The 12,239-nt window shown below is 37.3% G+C and overlaps 1 protein-coding gene across 2 annotated transcripts; it reads left to right on the top strand.

Moving 5' to 3' along the window:
- The first annotated feature begins 181 nt into the window (after positions 1-181).
- LOC111347415 (rab5 GDP/GTP exchange factor) lies at positions 182-11,079 on the top strand. 2 transcript variants are annotated; one of them, XM_022954666.2, is made up of 15 exons: positions 182-361; positions 1,839-1,984; positions 2,478-2,562; positions 2,890-2,969; positions 3,717-3,807; positions 4,392-4,467; positions 4,813-4,925; positions 5,959-6,113; positions 6,661-6,738; positions 7,098-7,212; positions 7,926-7,995; positions 8,333-8,403; positions 9,153-9,243; positions 10,204-10,314; positions 10,840-11,079. In XM_022954666.2, the coding sequence occupies exons 1-15, from the start codon at positions 288-290 to the stop codon at positions 10,936-10,938; spliced, it is 1,455 nt and encodes a 484-aa protein (XP_022810401.2). In that variant the 5' UTR covers positions 182-287; the 3' UTR covers positions 10,939-11,079. The 2 variants fall into 2 exon arrangements, with proteins under 2 accessions (XP_022810401.2, XP_022810400.2); XM_022954665.2 differs by having other exon boundaries at positions 2,875-2,969.
- Positions 11,080-12,239: the final 1,160 nt, after the last annotated feature.

Genomic DNA, 12,239 nt, shown 5'->3' with positions numbered 1-12,239 from the left:
TAATATCGAGCAGGGCATTTCTATTTAAAAAGAAAACTGCATCCGATACAGTTAATTTTGGGGTAGACTGGTACCCCTTTCTACCTCAGCAAAATAGATTTAGTTTCCTTCTGTAAATAATAATTATGTAAAAACGATGACTGGGGAACTGGGAACCGCGAACAGGACTCGTTACTAGACCTCCAGGGGCGTAAGATCAACAAAATGGCGAAGTGACGTACTCCGAATTGTTGATGGTGGTTTTTTCATTTCGATAGCTAGCGCAGTTGCCCACAAGAAAGCCAATAATGGCTGATCGGAGTAGAACAAGATCCAAAATTCTCGAGAGGTTAAATAATCCTGAACTTCGCTGTAAAACGGGGTAAGTTTCGCACTCACATCCGCTGTGCTGACACAATCCTTTCCATAACTAGTGTAGTTCAAATCTCCGAAACTAATCTTTTTCGCAAGTTCACGACATTTAAGGTGTAAGGAAACGTTGCGCGTTTCTTTTCAAACTGCAAAGAGAATATTTGTATGCGGTCTTCATGGTGTCGTAGAATTTAAAAAGATGTGCTCTAAGAAGCGAGCGAGTTTCTACACCTATTTCCTGTATTTCCTGTGCTTTTTTTTGTTTCGTTTTGGAAGTGCTACGTCATTTTGTTTGCCGGTGCTCAAATTAGTTTCAAAATTATTCTTGTTCGCTTGTTCGATCACAAGTTCCTGCGAATGAGTGGCATAGATGGGTTTTGTTGTATAGTATCCCTGTTTCGTAATGTTGGACAGTTAGAATACTGTGCAAGAAGCAATGAAATTTGACCTCTCATGACTGTCATGATTCTCATGTGATTTGCTGCTACTTGGATCGGTTAACATTAATAATTATTGCAACAATCTCTTTCATCTTTTGCGTATTTCGGTATTTCTGCTGTCATCTTTTCAAATTTTCCTTATCTACTTATGTGAAATCTAGTCAGCGAAATAAATTTGTTTCTTGTTCAATGTTTTGGATGCAATGACATTTGACCATTTAACGAAAGTACAGTATATTGTAGCTTTATCCACATTTGTTCAGTTAATTTATAGAACTGTTATTTACCCAGTGATTATCAGGCATGGTAATCCCTTGTGTTCAACAGTATTGTCATGTTGGAGGGCTGACTGTTATAACTAAAATATTTTGCACTACAACTATACATCTTTTCTGGTTGCCAAATTGGCAACTAAATTATTTCCTGAATTGCTAAATTCAAGAAATAACTTACCAGTCAGTAAGTCTTTAAAAAAACTAACTTGAACTTGTACACATGTATGTAGGTTAACAAATTAAAGCCTGTTTACCAACATGTAGGTTTCAACATACATGTACAGTATGTGTGTAAATCAGTATGAGAGTATGAGTAATATGTTTATATTTGGTAAACAATGCAAAATAACAATCTATGCATCTAATTGGGCCTGTCTAAATTTTACATGTAATTAACCAGGTTTAAAGTAATGTACATGAAAATTACTTTGGTTGAGAGAAGAAAGACTCTAAGGTGAGGCGAGGTGTGATTGAAGTTTGGTGACCATGTTTTGCAGTTAAAATTGTCTTGCTGTCAGAGGCAACTGGCTTCCTTTCAGCTGGCAATGTAGTGTTTGACCTCTTTCATGCTTGTCTGTTGGTAACCCACAGCTCCTGAGATTTGGTGACTGCATTGAAATGAGGACCATTTCACAACACCAATTTTAAATCCACGGTTAAAACTCTATCACAACACTTTTTCTGCACTTCACTCGACTGATAATTATTAGTGCTCTGGTTTCTTTTTGTAACATGAAAAATGGTGTTAATGAACTTAATGATCTTTTTGTAGGTGTGGTTTCTATGGAAATCCTGCATGGAGAGGCTATTGTTCAGTGTGCTACAGAGAGGTGTATCTAAAGCAGCAGAGGGCTCGAGCTGCCTCACAAAGCAGAGAAGATGCACTATCTGGTGGTTCTCACAATTTCCAAACAGAAGGTATGTACAGTAACTTCAGTTGTTATTCCATTACTTATGCAATGTCTTTGATATCTGTTCCCAGTTTTAACCTCAAATCTGTCTTTCAAATGATAGGTGTATTTTAATATCTGAAAGTTTCTCCTTATTTCTCCTCTCACGGAGTATGTACAGAAATGAAATGATTCTAAAGAGGCACAAAATTTGCTTTCAAGTAGTTGAAAAGGATTTCCTGGTGGGGGTTATTAGTGCTCTTAAAGAGAACTTAAAATTCATGCAACAAATATAGGTAGAAAAAAATTAAATTTGTGTTAATACATTGGCCCCAGTTTCATGTGCCTACTCACCAAAGTGTTTTGTGTGGGTATTCGTAGGTTTAAACCCAGAATTCTTGTTTCTCATTTAAACAGAAGGATCAATAATCAATCATGCATTTTCACTCATTAAACTTAAATCCCTGTGACACCATCCTTGCACTTTTAGTTCTTGAGCTCTACATGCCATTCATTTTTAGTGGCACATGAAGAGGAAGAATCAGGAGGAAAACTCAAGTTCAATAAATTTGAAGAGAAAAAGAGGTTTCAATTAGAGTCCAAAAAGTAAGAGTAAATACTGCTGTATGTTTGTGTTCACTTGCATGTGGAAATTGGTTTAGCAGGGAATCTGATTTTTTGAACAGGTTTCTTTATTAATACAATCAGCATCAAGATAACTGAAAGTTTTTTTGAATGGAAGATTTTTCTTTCAGCTGACATGGCTCAGTAGCCAGGGTTAGAGAACTTGTACCAGGTATACCAAGGACTAACCAGCAAGAGATTTAGATTCTCTATGATTAGCATTATTCACACCTAGATGTAAGTGCTGTACTTTACAGTAAACCACTCTTGTATCATTGATTGGTTAATTTGCAATTTGTTTCCTGACAGACAAAGTGTTAAGAAATTATTCAAAAAGAGTCCAGGCAGAGCTTCTGTACCAGAGGCTGGAATTTTTAGCCCATCTCCAGGTGAGAGTGGATGGTGTGTACTGTCATTGTTCTTGTACAGGGTGTTTGCTATGGTTCTAATCATTTCGTGGTCACCTGGATAGAGTCTAGTCATTAGAGTGGTCTTGAGTGCTTCATTTTGTTTAGGACACAGATTTCACTCGTCTCCTATGCATTGCAAGACATTCATGTACTTATTACCTTACACCTGTATACTAAAATCACAATCCAATTGAAGGGTTTTGCTTTATTTTCCTGAGGTTTAACTGAAGTCAAACCTGACTTGTGGGAGTGCTTGTTATGTCCCTTTGCTTGTCAGGATCAAAGTGCCTCAGTCAATTTTTAAAAAATTTATCCTAAATTTGATCAGTTTTCTTGTGTTTGACTCTGGAAAATTGATAGGGGCTCATTTAAGTCTTCCTATTGGCTTGTTTTAAACTCAGTGAGTACAAAAGTTGATGCATTGGATAAGAAAGACCTGGTATAAATGACAGTGGTATTAGTTTTGAACTGAATTTCTCAAACTTTTTTTTTTTTTCATTTAATTAATTGTCCTTTAAAGGTGCATCAACTTCAGGTCTTGATAAACATCATGATACTCTCCAGGATTAAGGAGGTATATGTTCATACAGCTGGGTCAGATGCAATACATGTTTTTTCACTCGCACAATATTCATATATAAAGTATGTTCCAATTATTTAATCCCTTTAGTTAGTAGTACTTAAAGCATTATGGGTTTGTTTATTGTAAGTTGTAATCTTTTTTAGTTGAGCCTCAAAAGACTGGTTCAAGTTTTCGGGATTTCTTAAAGACCTTAAAGAAACCAGCAGCACAAGATGTCAATCATAAATGCAACGTGTGAGTAATTTTCAATTTCAAATGCTTTCAATTATTTTTACAAGTAGTACAAAGTTCTTTCATTGACATGGCTGTACTCTAGGTGTTCATCTCTTTTATATACATGTATATACATGGAAGGCTATTGTACATTGTGTTGTTTTTAGGCTGTTGGCATTTAAATTAAGGAAAAAATCTATTGATTCCTCTCAGTGATTCCTCAGCAGTACATATTCATTGCAAGGGTAATTCCCCAAGCGAAAATCAATCTTGATCAGTTTATTGTCAGTTAGTTAAAATATATTTAACTACAGTGTATTAACAGACTGCATGTCTGTTTTATTTGCTCGTAAGCCAATGTGAAGCAGTTTATTAACAGTAGCTATCTGAAAACAGGTTGGTAAAGTGTTTAAGGTGTTGGATTTTGTCTTGGTTGCCACAGTTCAAATTCAGCCATAATTTATAGGCTGGGTTATTTCGTGACAGTCGATTCAGCTCCTCATTCACACTTATAAAAATATTTTGCAGATTTTTTTCCCTGCCAGTTGAGATTTTGGTTGTCACAAGGGTGAATCGTTTCTTACATTTCCTTTTTCTGTTGACAGGTTTGTTGAAACGATTTTAAACAACCCATCACTGAAGGTAGAAGAACAGAGTCAGATGGTTCATGACTTTTATGGGGTGAGTTTTCAGCAGTTGTGAATCATGTGTTTCATTTTGAATTATTTCAGTCTGTAATTTATTGTTCCTATATGTGAACTCTAACTTACCATAACAGTAATTCTGAAATTTAAACTTTAAACTTTATTTAGGGTACATAATTACAGTAAAAGAAACTGTACCCTCCCTTATGGCTCTTATTAAATTATACAAAGTTTTAACTAAAATGCTAATTTTCTAAGACACTTAAATACTAAAATATTAAGATACTACACTATTACAACGCTAAGATGCTAGAAAACTTAATTAGAAAAAAAAATAGAAATGTACGGCATTATTCTAAACCCTTTTCATTTGCCATTTTAGGCAATGTCAGAGCACCTACAGTCTCATCAGTTGTTTCAAAATCAACCACAAGAAGGGATTGACAGAACATTGGATGGAGTAGAAAAATACATCATGACAAAGTTATATAAAGTGTATGTACATGTACAGTAAACATATCTTATTAGACATTTTGTTGTGTAGTATGGCTGAGTATTTTTTACAAGGTGTGCCGTATTTTGATGAGCCCATGGGGCGAGTCAAAATACAAACAACGAGTAAAAATACTCAGCCATACCACACAACAAAACATCTAATAGAGATTTATTATCCAACACGCCAAATTGTTTTTTCAGTGCAGACGAATTTCGCGGATATTTCTGGGGTACAAATATCGTAACTGTGATATTTGTACTAGTCTTGCGCATTATTTGTACTCTACAAAGCACGTTTGGATAATGAAAGCTGTTCTTTTAAAGTGACATTTAGAGATTTTGAATGTAAATGTATCAAGTAAACTGCAGAGAAGTCCTACTGCTGTACATCTGTATTTCGTTGTACATCCCCAATTTATTTATTTATTTATTTACAAGATTTGCTGACAGGCAGGGACACCGCAACAGCTTGCGCCAATCACTGCGGGCCCAGTAACCACCCATCCCACCCAGGGCAGGACATCCATCGCACAGTAATCTCGTGCGTGGGAAATTAATGTCTCCTACCCCTACCCCTGCAGGAGACAAGACCTCCATTTATTGGTCCCTATCCGAGAAGGCTAGAATATCTAACTGTTTCTTGATATTATAGAAAGGCAGCATATTCCTCTCAATTATTTTAAGACCTCAAGTGTTGGTCCGGCCGACGCTCGAACCCTTGACTTCCCACACAACAGTCCAGCGCTCTCTCCATTGAGCTAACCAGGAGGCTGCCTTTTAATCTCTTACACTCTAACATTAATGCGTATATTCTCCATACTGTTCTTCATACATTTCCTAAGTTTTTGACAAGGAGAATTTCTTTGACAATCAAGAGCTTCTTTGGTTGGGGATCATTTCTTTTATTGTAGGGACCCTAATGTGTGATTCATGGGTGATATTACGCCAGGGAAAAATAAGATGCTAGTTGCAGGCAGCAAGGGTTAAGGTGCTGAAAAACATGAAATTTAACTGGCAAATTGTGTGTTTACAGTGTTTTCTGTCCAGCTTCCACGGATGATGAAGCAAGAGATTTGGAAAATCAGAAGCGTATGCGAAGTTTTAACTGGATAACTCCTCAGCATCTGGATGCTGCTATAAATCCAGATATTGATGCAGTTCAGCAGTTGATTGATGAAGCACAACAAGGTACAAGTCATTTTTGTTTTAATGTCTGTGGGTATTTCGTGTAGACTGAGCTGCTGTTATTGTGGCAAGTGCTTATTATCTTGACCAAGTTTTGTAGTCACCATATGGGATGAGGAAGATTGAATATGGAGTGAGTACTACAGGTCTACATATATTAGAGAGGTGGTAAGTGAGAACGACAAGTTCCTTTTACCAATCTAGTATGGTGGCTTCAAAATGTTGCCAGAAAATTCCCTCTGCAGTGCATGATATGGCAAGTAGTCATAAGATTAAACTTTGTTGGAATGGTGGCCTGTGTTCATTCACTTTGCTTTTATCAGAGAAATTCAGAAAAGTTTCAGAGACTTCCTGCAGCATTTCTTTGAGCAAAGAGGATGAATTGACATGTCCACAATCAGGCCATGCAGATAGTTACAAGTGATAATGCCAACCTTCGTTATAGCACATTATACTTAGAATTTTAAAACATGGGAAATGTGCAATTTTTGTTTCTTGTATATGTATGCTCAAACTTTGTTTTTCACTTAATCTTCATTTTTCCTCCCAGATCTGGTGGAAATAAACACAAGGAGAGCTCCTCAGGATAAACTAGCATGTGTTGTGCGTTGCTGCAAGAACATATTTAGTATCCTTTAGTATTCTTACAATCTCTGCCATTTTAACATTCTGATTTAAAAAGTGAAACTGCTTGTAATTCTTGAAGGTGATAGTATGCATCAGCAAATAATTATACATTTGTGTGCATTTTAAACAATGTTGTATTTCCAAAATTTGTTTCTTGTAATCTCTGTGAATTAAGGCTTCTCCATGTAGTAATAATAACTATATTCCCCTATTGATTCAATTGTCAGTTAGGAATATTCTATCAAAACAATCTGCTTTGATTGATTGCATGTAGAAGATTTACAGACTTGGGCATCTGTCCTCTGCTGCCAATCTTCTTAAGACAATTGCTGCAATTTTTTTACCTTAATATTTTGATAGAAATTATTCATTCCTCAACACCCGATGGTGGAGCAGTTAGTGCCGACGATTTCCTTCCTTGCCTCATTTATGTCGTATTAAAAGCAAATCCCACAATGTTACATTCCAATGTTCAGTAAGTACTATGTGTACAACCTATTAACATATGTGTAATTCAATGTTGATATCATTACATGGGTTTAATCGAGAACAACTTTATTTCATGGGAACTTCCGTGCAAATATCCACTTCAATGTGCATTACATGCAATAATGTAAATGAAACTTTGTTTTGTCAAATATGTGTAAATTGTACTTTAAACATGCAGGGCTTGTTCTTTACACAATGTTCAACCAAACAGCAGTTTTACGCAAGCAGTGGCCGAGGCCTTACGTATTCTCTATAGGAGGTTTTTTTTTTTTTTTTTTAATTAAATAAATGTCCTTCCATAGCTAGCTTTCGGCCCACTTGACACTGTTCACAAAAATAAATGTTCAGATAAGAGATTCAGCTAAATTCATGATAGTAAGTTTAGAACGCGTTTTTATTAAACAACAGCTAAAATTTGTTGAAATAACTGGCCCTGAGAGATTATCATGCATATAGGAGATGGGAAATAACTGGTCCTGAGAGATTATCATGCATATAGGAGATGGGAAATAACTGGTCCTGAGAGATTATCATGCATATAGGAGATGGGAAATAACTGGCCCTGAGAGATTATCATGCATATAGGAGATGGCAAATTCATTGCTATGTCAAGTCATGCATGCTCAGTACATTTCTGGATTGAGGAAAAATTTATATATCTCTCCCTTTTGATGGTTTATGCGTGTGCCTTTTTAACAGATATATCTCCAGATTTTGTAATCCTAACAAACTGATGATGGGAGAAGCTGGATATTACTTCACGAACCTTGTAAGTAGGATCCTCCTGTAGGAGTCTTTTAATTTGTAACTTTTTGTAACTGATTACTAGTTGTTTTGTTACTTTAGTAGTTCTGAATCGAAAGTGACTTTCAAAAGTCTTAGAAGGCCTTTTTGTCTTCCCATGGAGACGCAATGGTTTGACGTTCTTAACCCGCTGGACTCCGGGGCGAGAGGACTGGGTTCGAGATGTAGCCGGATTTCACTTCTCTCAGCTCTCAGCTACCCTCCCTCCCCCTGCCTCCCACCTAGCTTGAGTAAAGACTTCTAATTATCTTCTTTTCTTTTTTTTTTTTTATCTTTTCCTTTCTTTAACTTTTTTTTGCCAGTGTTGTGCTTTATCGTTTATTGAGAAGCTTGATGCTCAGGCATTATCCATGTCTCAGGAAGAGTTTAACAGGTACAGTGTAGATAATCACCCTTACAATGGCAGCTGTAGAAATATTTCCACACATTGTACCAAATCACTTTTTAAAAGAGATTATTCATATTTTAACCTTTTTAGATTCTCTTGTTGTTGCTTTGTTGTTTTAAACAGAAACGCTTTGAACTCTGAAATAATTTCTCTCATAGTCGTATTTCCTCTGCTTTGTGTTTTGATAGAGAGGACAAACTCTTGCAGTGTGCGCCACTCGTACTTATGTGCATCTTTATTAGATTACTAGACACACTTTACGTCTCCTGGAAGCATTCTTGCAGCTTTTTGTCATGCAAAAACAACTGTTCTGTTGAGTTTAGAGTCGCATAAGTGAAGAAAACCTCGCATTCTGATTGGTATTTAGCGTGAAATTGTGAGTTGAAAACGAGACTAATAAGTGATATTGTTTCAAATCTCTTGTTTCGCGCTCAGGAGAACAACAAACAATATTATTGCTGTTTTTCTTTTTTTCTTATTTTTATGCAATTATACGATTCAAGGAAAATCCATTACCTGACTCGGGAATTCCGAGTTAAATTGCACGCAAAAACGATATCGCGCGAATGGCGAAGCGATGAGAGCAATATCGGTTCAAGCGTGCAATTTTACGCGGAATTCCCTCGTCAGGTAATTAATTTTCTTATACTATTGTTACATGTAAACTACATCGCCATCGCAATTTTCAAGCTTGTTGAATCTGCTTTATGATAACTTACTTCCTCTTTTTAAAGAAACATGTATGGGGATGAAAGTGACGGCGCGGAGCAAACCAAACCCAAAGCAGAGCTTCCTGTGACTTGCAAGGGCCTGGAACTCATGAAGGTCAGACTATAAGTCCACTTTATACGTCGCAGCGCTCGTGGGCTAGATCAAGCAAATCCTGTGTTCTGATTGCTACTCGAGCGGGCAAAATGGGCCATCTTGCCCGCCCGGGATTGCCCGCATTGATCCTGCGCATGAAAAATTGAATTAGAACGATTTTCGTAATTCTTGGACAATGTCGTCGATGGAAACGCAAAAAGCGGCAGAAGTTAGACTAAACAAAGAAAACAGAAGCGACTCTCGCGAGTTTGTTGTGCTACAAACACAGTTGGCTTTCTTTCCTGGCTCTCGAAGTAAACAAGTCATTCTTAATTCCTAAGAAAGCGAAATCTTTTTGCAATAGAATCCAAGGTTGTTCGGTCAAGATGGCTGGACATTAGTCTCGTTCTTTTTCGCACTTTTATGGACCGCGACTTCGTCTTGGTTCATAAAAATGCAAGAAAAGAACTCTGCTGATATCCAGCCATCTTGACCTTACGTTTGGAACGATGCCCACATTTCAGAGCCTGCTGCGAACTGCTAATGCGAATAAGTTGGTGAAACCCTTGCAGCCTACTCTCACGTATATATGTTTATGTATCAATTGTATCCTATTTGATTACGTAAATATACATTGTATCACAGCATTAAGGGAGCTGGAATGTTTTCAACTTGGCACAATGAACAAACAATTTTGAAACTTAAGTTACCTGTAGCAATTTGTGCCTTTCCTCATTGTGTGTTTGTCAGTTTTGAAGAACCTTCTTGCCACGGCTCGTGTAATCCTTACCATGGATTACTTTTAGCCAACCAAGAACCTTGTTTACTTGAAATGATTTATTAGAATCTCGAGCCTTGTAATCTTTCAGGCTGTAATCAGTGAAAGTGTTACAAAAGTGATGCAATATTTGAAATAGTAATTTACAGTTTGTTATTATTTGCGTAATGTTGACGTCTTTGTTTGTTTGTTTGCCCTCTCAGTCCAATCTCGAGGTGCTTGGCACTTTAAGGGAACGCCAAGTTAAGCTTAAGGAGGACGCTCTTTTATTACAAGAACAAATGACAGAATTCAGGAACAATATAGTAAAGGAGGTACAGTGAAAATGCCATTTGAATGATCAGTTTGTAGGAGACTGCAGCTGTGAAAACAAGTAAAAATTAACCGCCAACCATTTCAGCAGCTTACTTTAGCAAACACAGTCCTTTATACCAAGTTTTACATTTTAAAAAGGACAAGTCCGTTTTCTACTACAATTACATTGACACGAATCGATTGTCGTCTGACAACTGCACAGGAATTTCAATAAAAGCCGGTTAGACAGTAGCCAGTTTAATCGTCATCTTTTCCGCCTTATAGCAGGTTGTGGTGTTTGGTTTTTTCCCTCCAGCCCCTATTCCGAGCGCAACAGCCTTTCATAACCTCTGCAGCCGCTTATGGAAAAAGTTATTAAAACCCCTTCGACTACAGATATCCTCTTTTCCAAACCACCTGCATAATTATCAGTTACTGTAAGGTGTGGTCGTTTCCAATTGTGTTGTTGTTATTGTTGTTGGAGTTGTCGTTCTGATTTCTCATGCCAATTTTTGATGTCCACTGCTGCTATTGTATTTTTGTAGGTCGACGCTATCTTAGCCGGAACAAGTAAAGGAAACACGTATCTGAAACCAGCTTTAACAGTAGGCGAGCCGCTTGAGACAGGTGTGACTGCGAGTTGATTAACCAAACGCGACACATCAAGGAAATTTGCAACTGAGACTTGAATCAGTGCAGAAAAGGGGCATCGATCTGTTACACGTTACACAGTTCTATTTTGATTCATATTTTGCACACACCTGTTACTTAGGCGAAGATAAAAACAGAACTGTTCTACGCTTCTTACGAAGCGACAAATCCACGCAACAATCCAAAATTAGTTTAATAGCAGGAGCATTTAATTTTCTACTATTTCAAGACGGATTTGCCATGAAATTTTTACCGCTTCATAAAATATTTAAGAAATTGTGTGCGCTTTCATCGGTTGATCGGTATGATTAGATGCGATGCGCAGATGGGTGCATTCTCGCGCCTATTTTTAAGAAAGGTTTTATAATAATAGAGGACTTTTATCTTGTGTTTACATTAGCGGGCAATCCCGGCCGGGGGGATTGGGAGAGTTTTCGAAAACTAAACAAGTCCTTCATTGCATCTCGTGTTCGTTTAATTTTCTCAAATTCTCCCAGCCTTCTCTCCCCCCCCCCCCCCTCGTCCACCCTCGTTCTATTGTGTCCAGATACAGCTCTGTATTCACAAAAAAGTCTTCTGTTACTTATAGGGACTATAACATGCAATTTTGCAGTGTACTTAATTTTATTATTGTAATCAACCACTTAAGACTGAAGATTCGGGAAAAAGACAATCTGCAATTTATAATGTATAAGGAGATTACAGACGAAAAGTTACTCACATGAAAGACCACGGACAAGTTTACTATAGAAATTATGTAATTATGTATAATGCAGAAATTGTTATTTATACTTGAATATTACAATAAATTATATATGTTATATATTTCAGCAATATGCTTTTTACTCCAACTGCAATGTGTACATGATCTTTGCAACCGATTTCATTGCAGTGTGTTCTCTCGTGCTTTCTAAGCTTCCCCGCGTGCATCCTTAACTCAGTATACGTACGCGAAGCGTGAACCAATTCTTTCTATCTCTTATTTAGCCATAAGCTTACTTTCAATTACTTCGATCAGTGAAAGGTCAAGTTATCCGAGCTAAGTGGCCCGCCCCCGTCGCACATCGTGGCGTTTTCCGTCTTTTGAATGTTGTCATGGTAGACTTTGTAACAACACTGCTCGTAAGCAAGAGTTACGCGAAGGGTCGTTTCGTGTCAAGAGTTTCGGCTGCTTATGTTTAAGCTTGAGCAACTTTCTAGCCGTCGAGACGTCTGCAAGTAGACTGCCACTGCTAATCCCCGAGTGACCTCTTCTCGTCTCGTCTCAAATCCTCCCGTGGACTGAGAAACGTTC

This window comes from Stylophora pistillata, chromosome 4 (assembly GCF_964205215.1).
Source record: "Stylophora pistillata chromosome 4, jaStyPist1.2, whole genome shotgun sequence".
In the NCBI taxonomy this organism is placed as follows: Eukaryota; Metazoa; Cnidaria; class Anthozoa; order Scleractinia; family Pocilloporidae; genus Stylophora; species Stylophora pistillata.
Note: the sequence above shows the minus strand (reverse complement) of the source record. Positions and strands in the feature narration are given on the sequence as shown.

Bases quoted from the DNA above. Each gene is read 5' to 3' on its own strand.
- LOC111347415 (XM_022954665.2), top strand. From the start codon at position 288: ATGGCTGATCGGAGTAGAACAAGATCCAAAATTCTCGAGAGGTTAAAT. The intron at 362-1,838 runs GTAAGTTTCGCA...ATCTTTTTGTAG, and splicing joins GAACTTCGCTGTAAAACGGG to GTGTGGTTTCTATGGAAATC. The intron at 4,468-4,812 runs GTGAGTTTTCAG...TTGCCATTTTAG, and splicing joins TGGTTCATGACTTTTATGGG to GCAATGTCAGAGCACCTACA.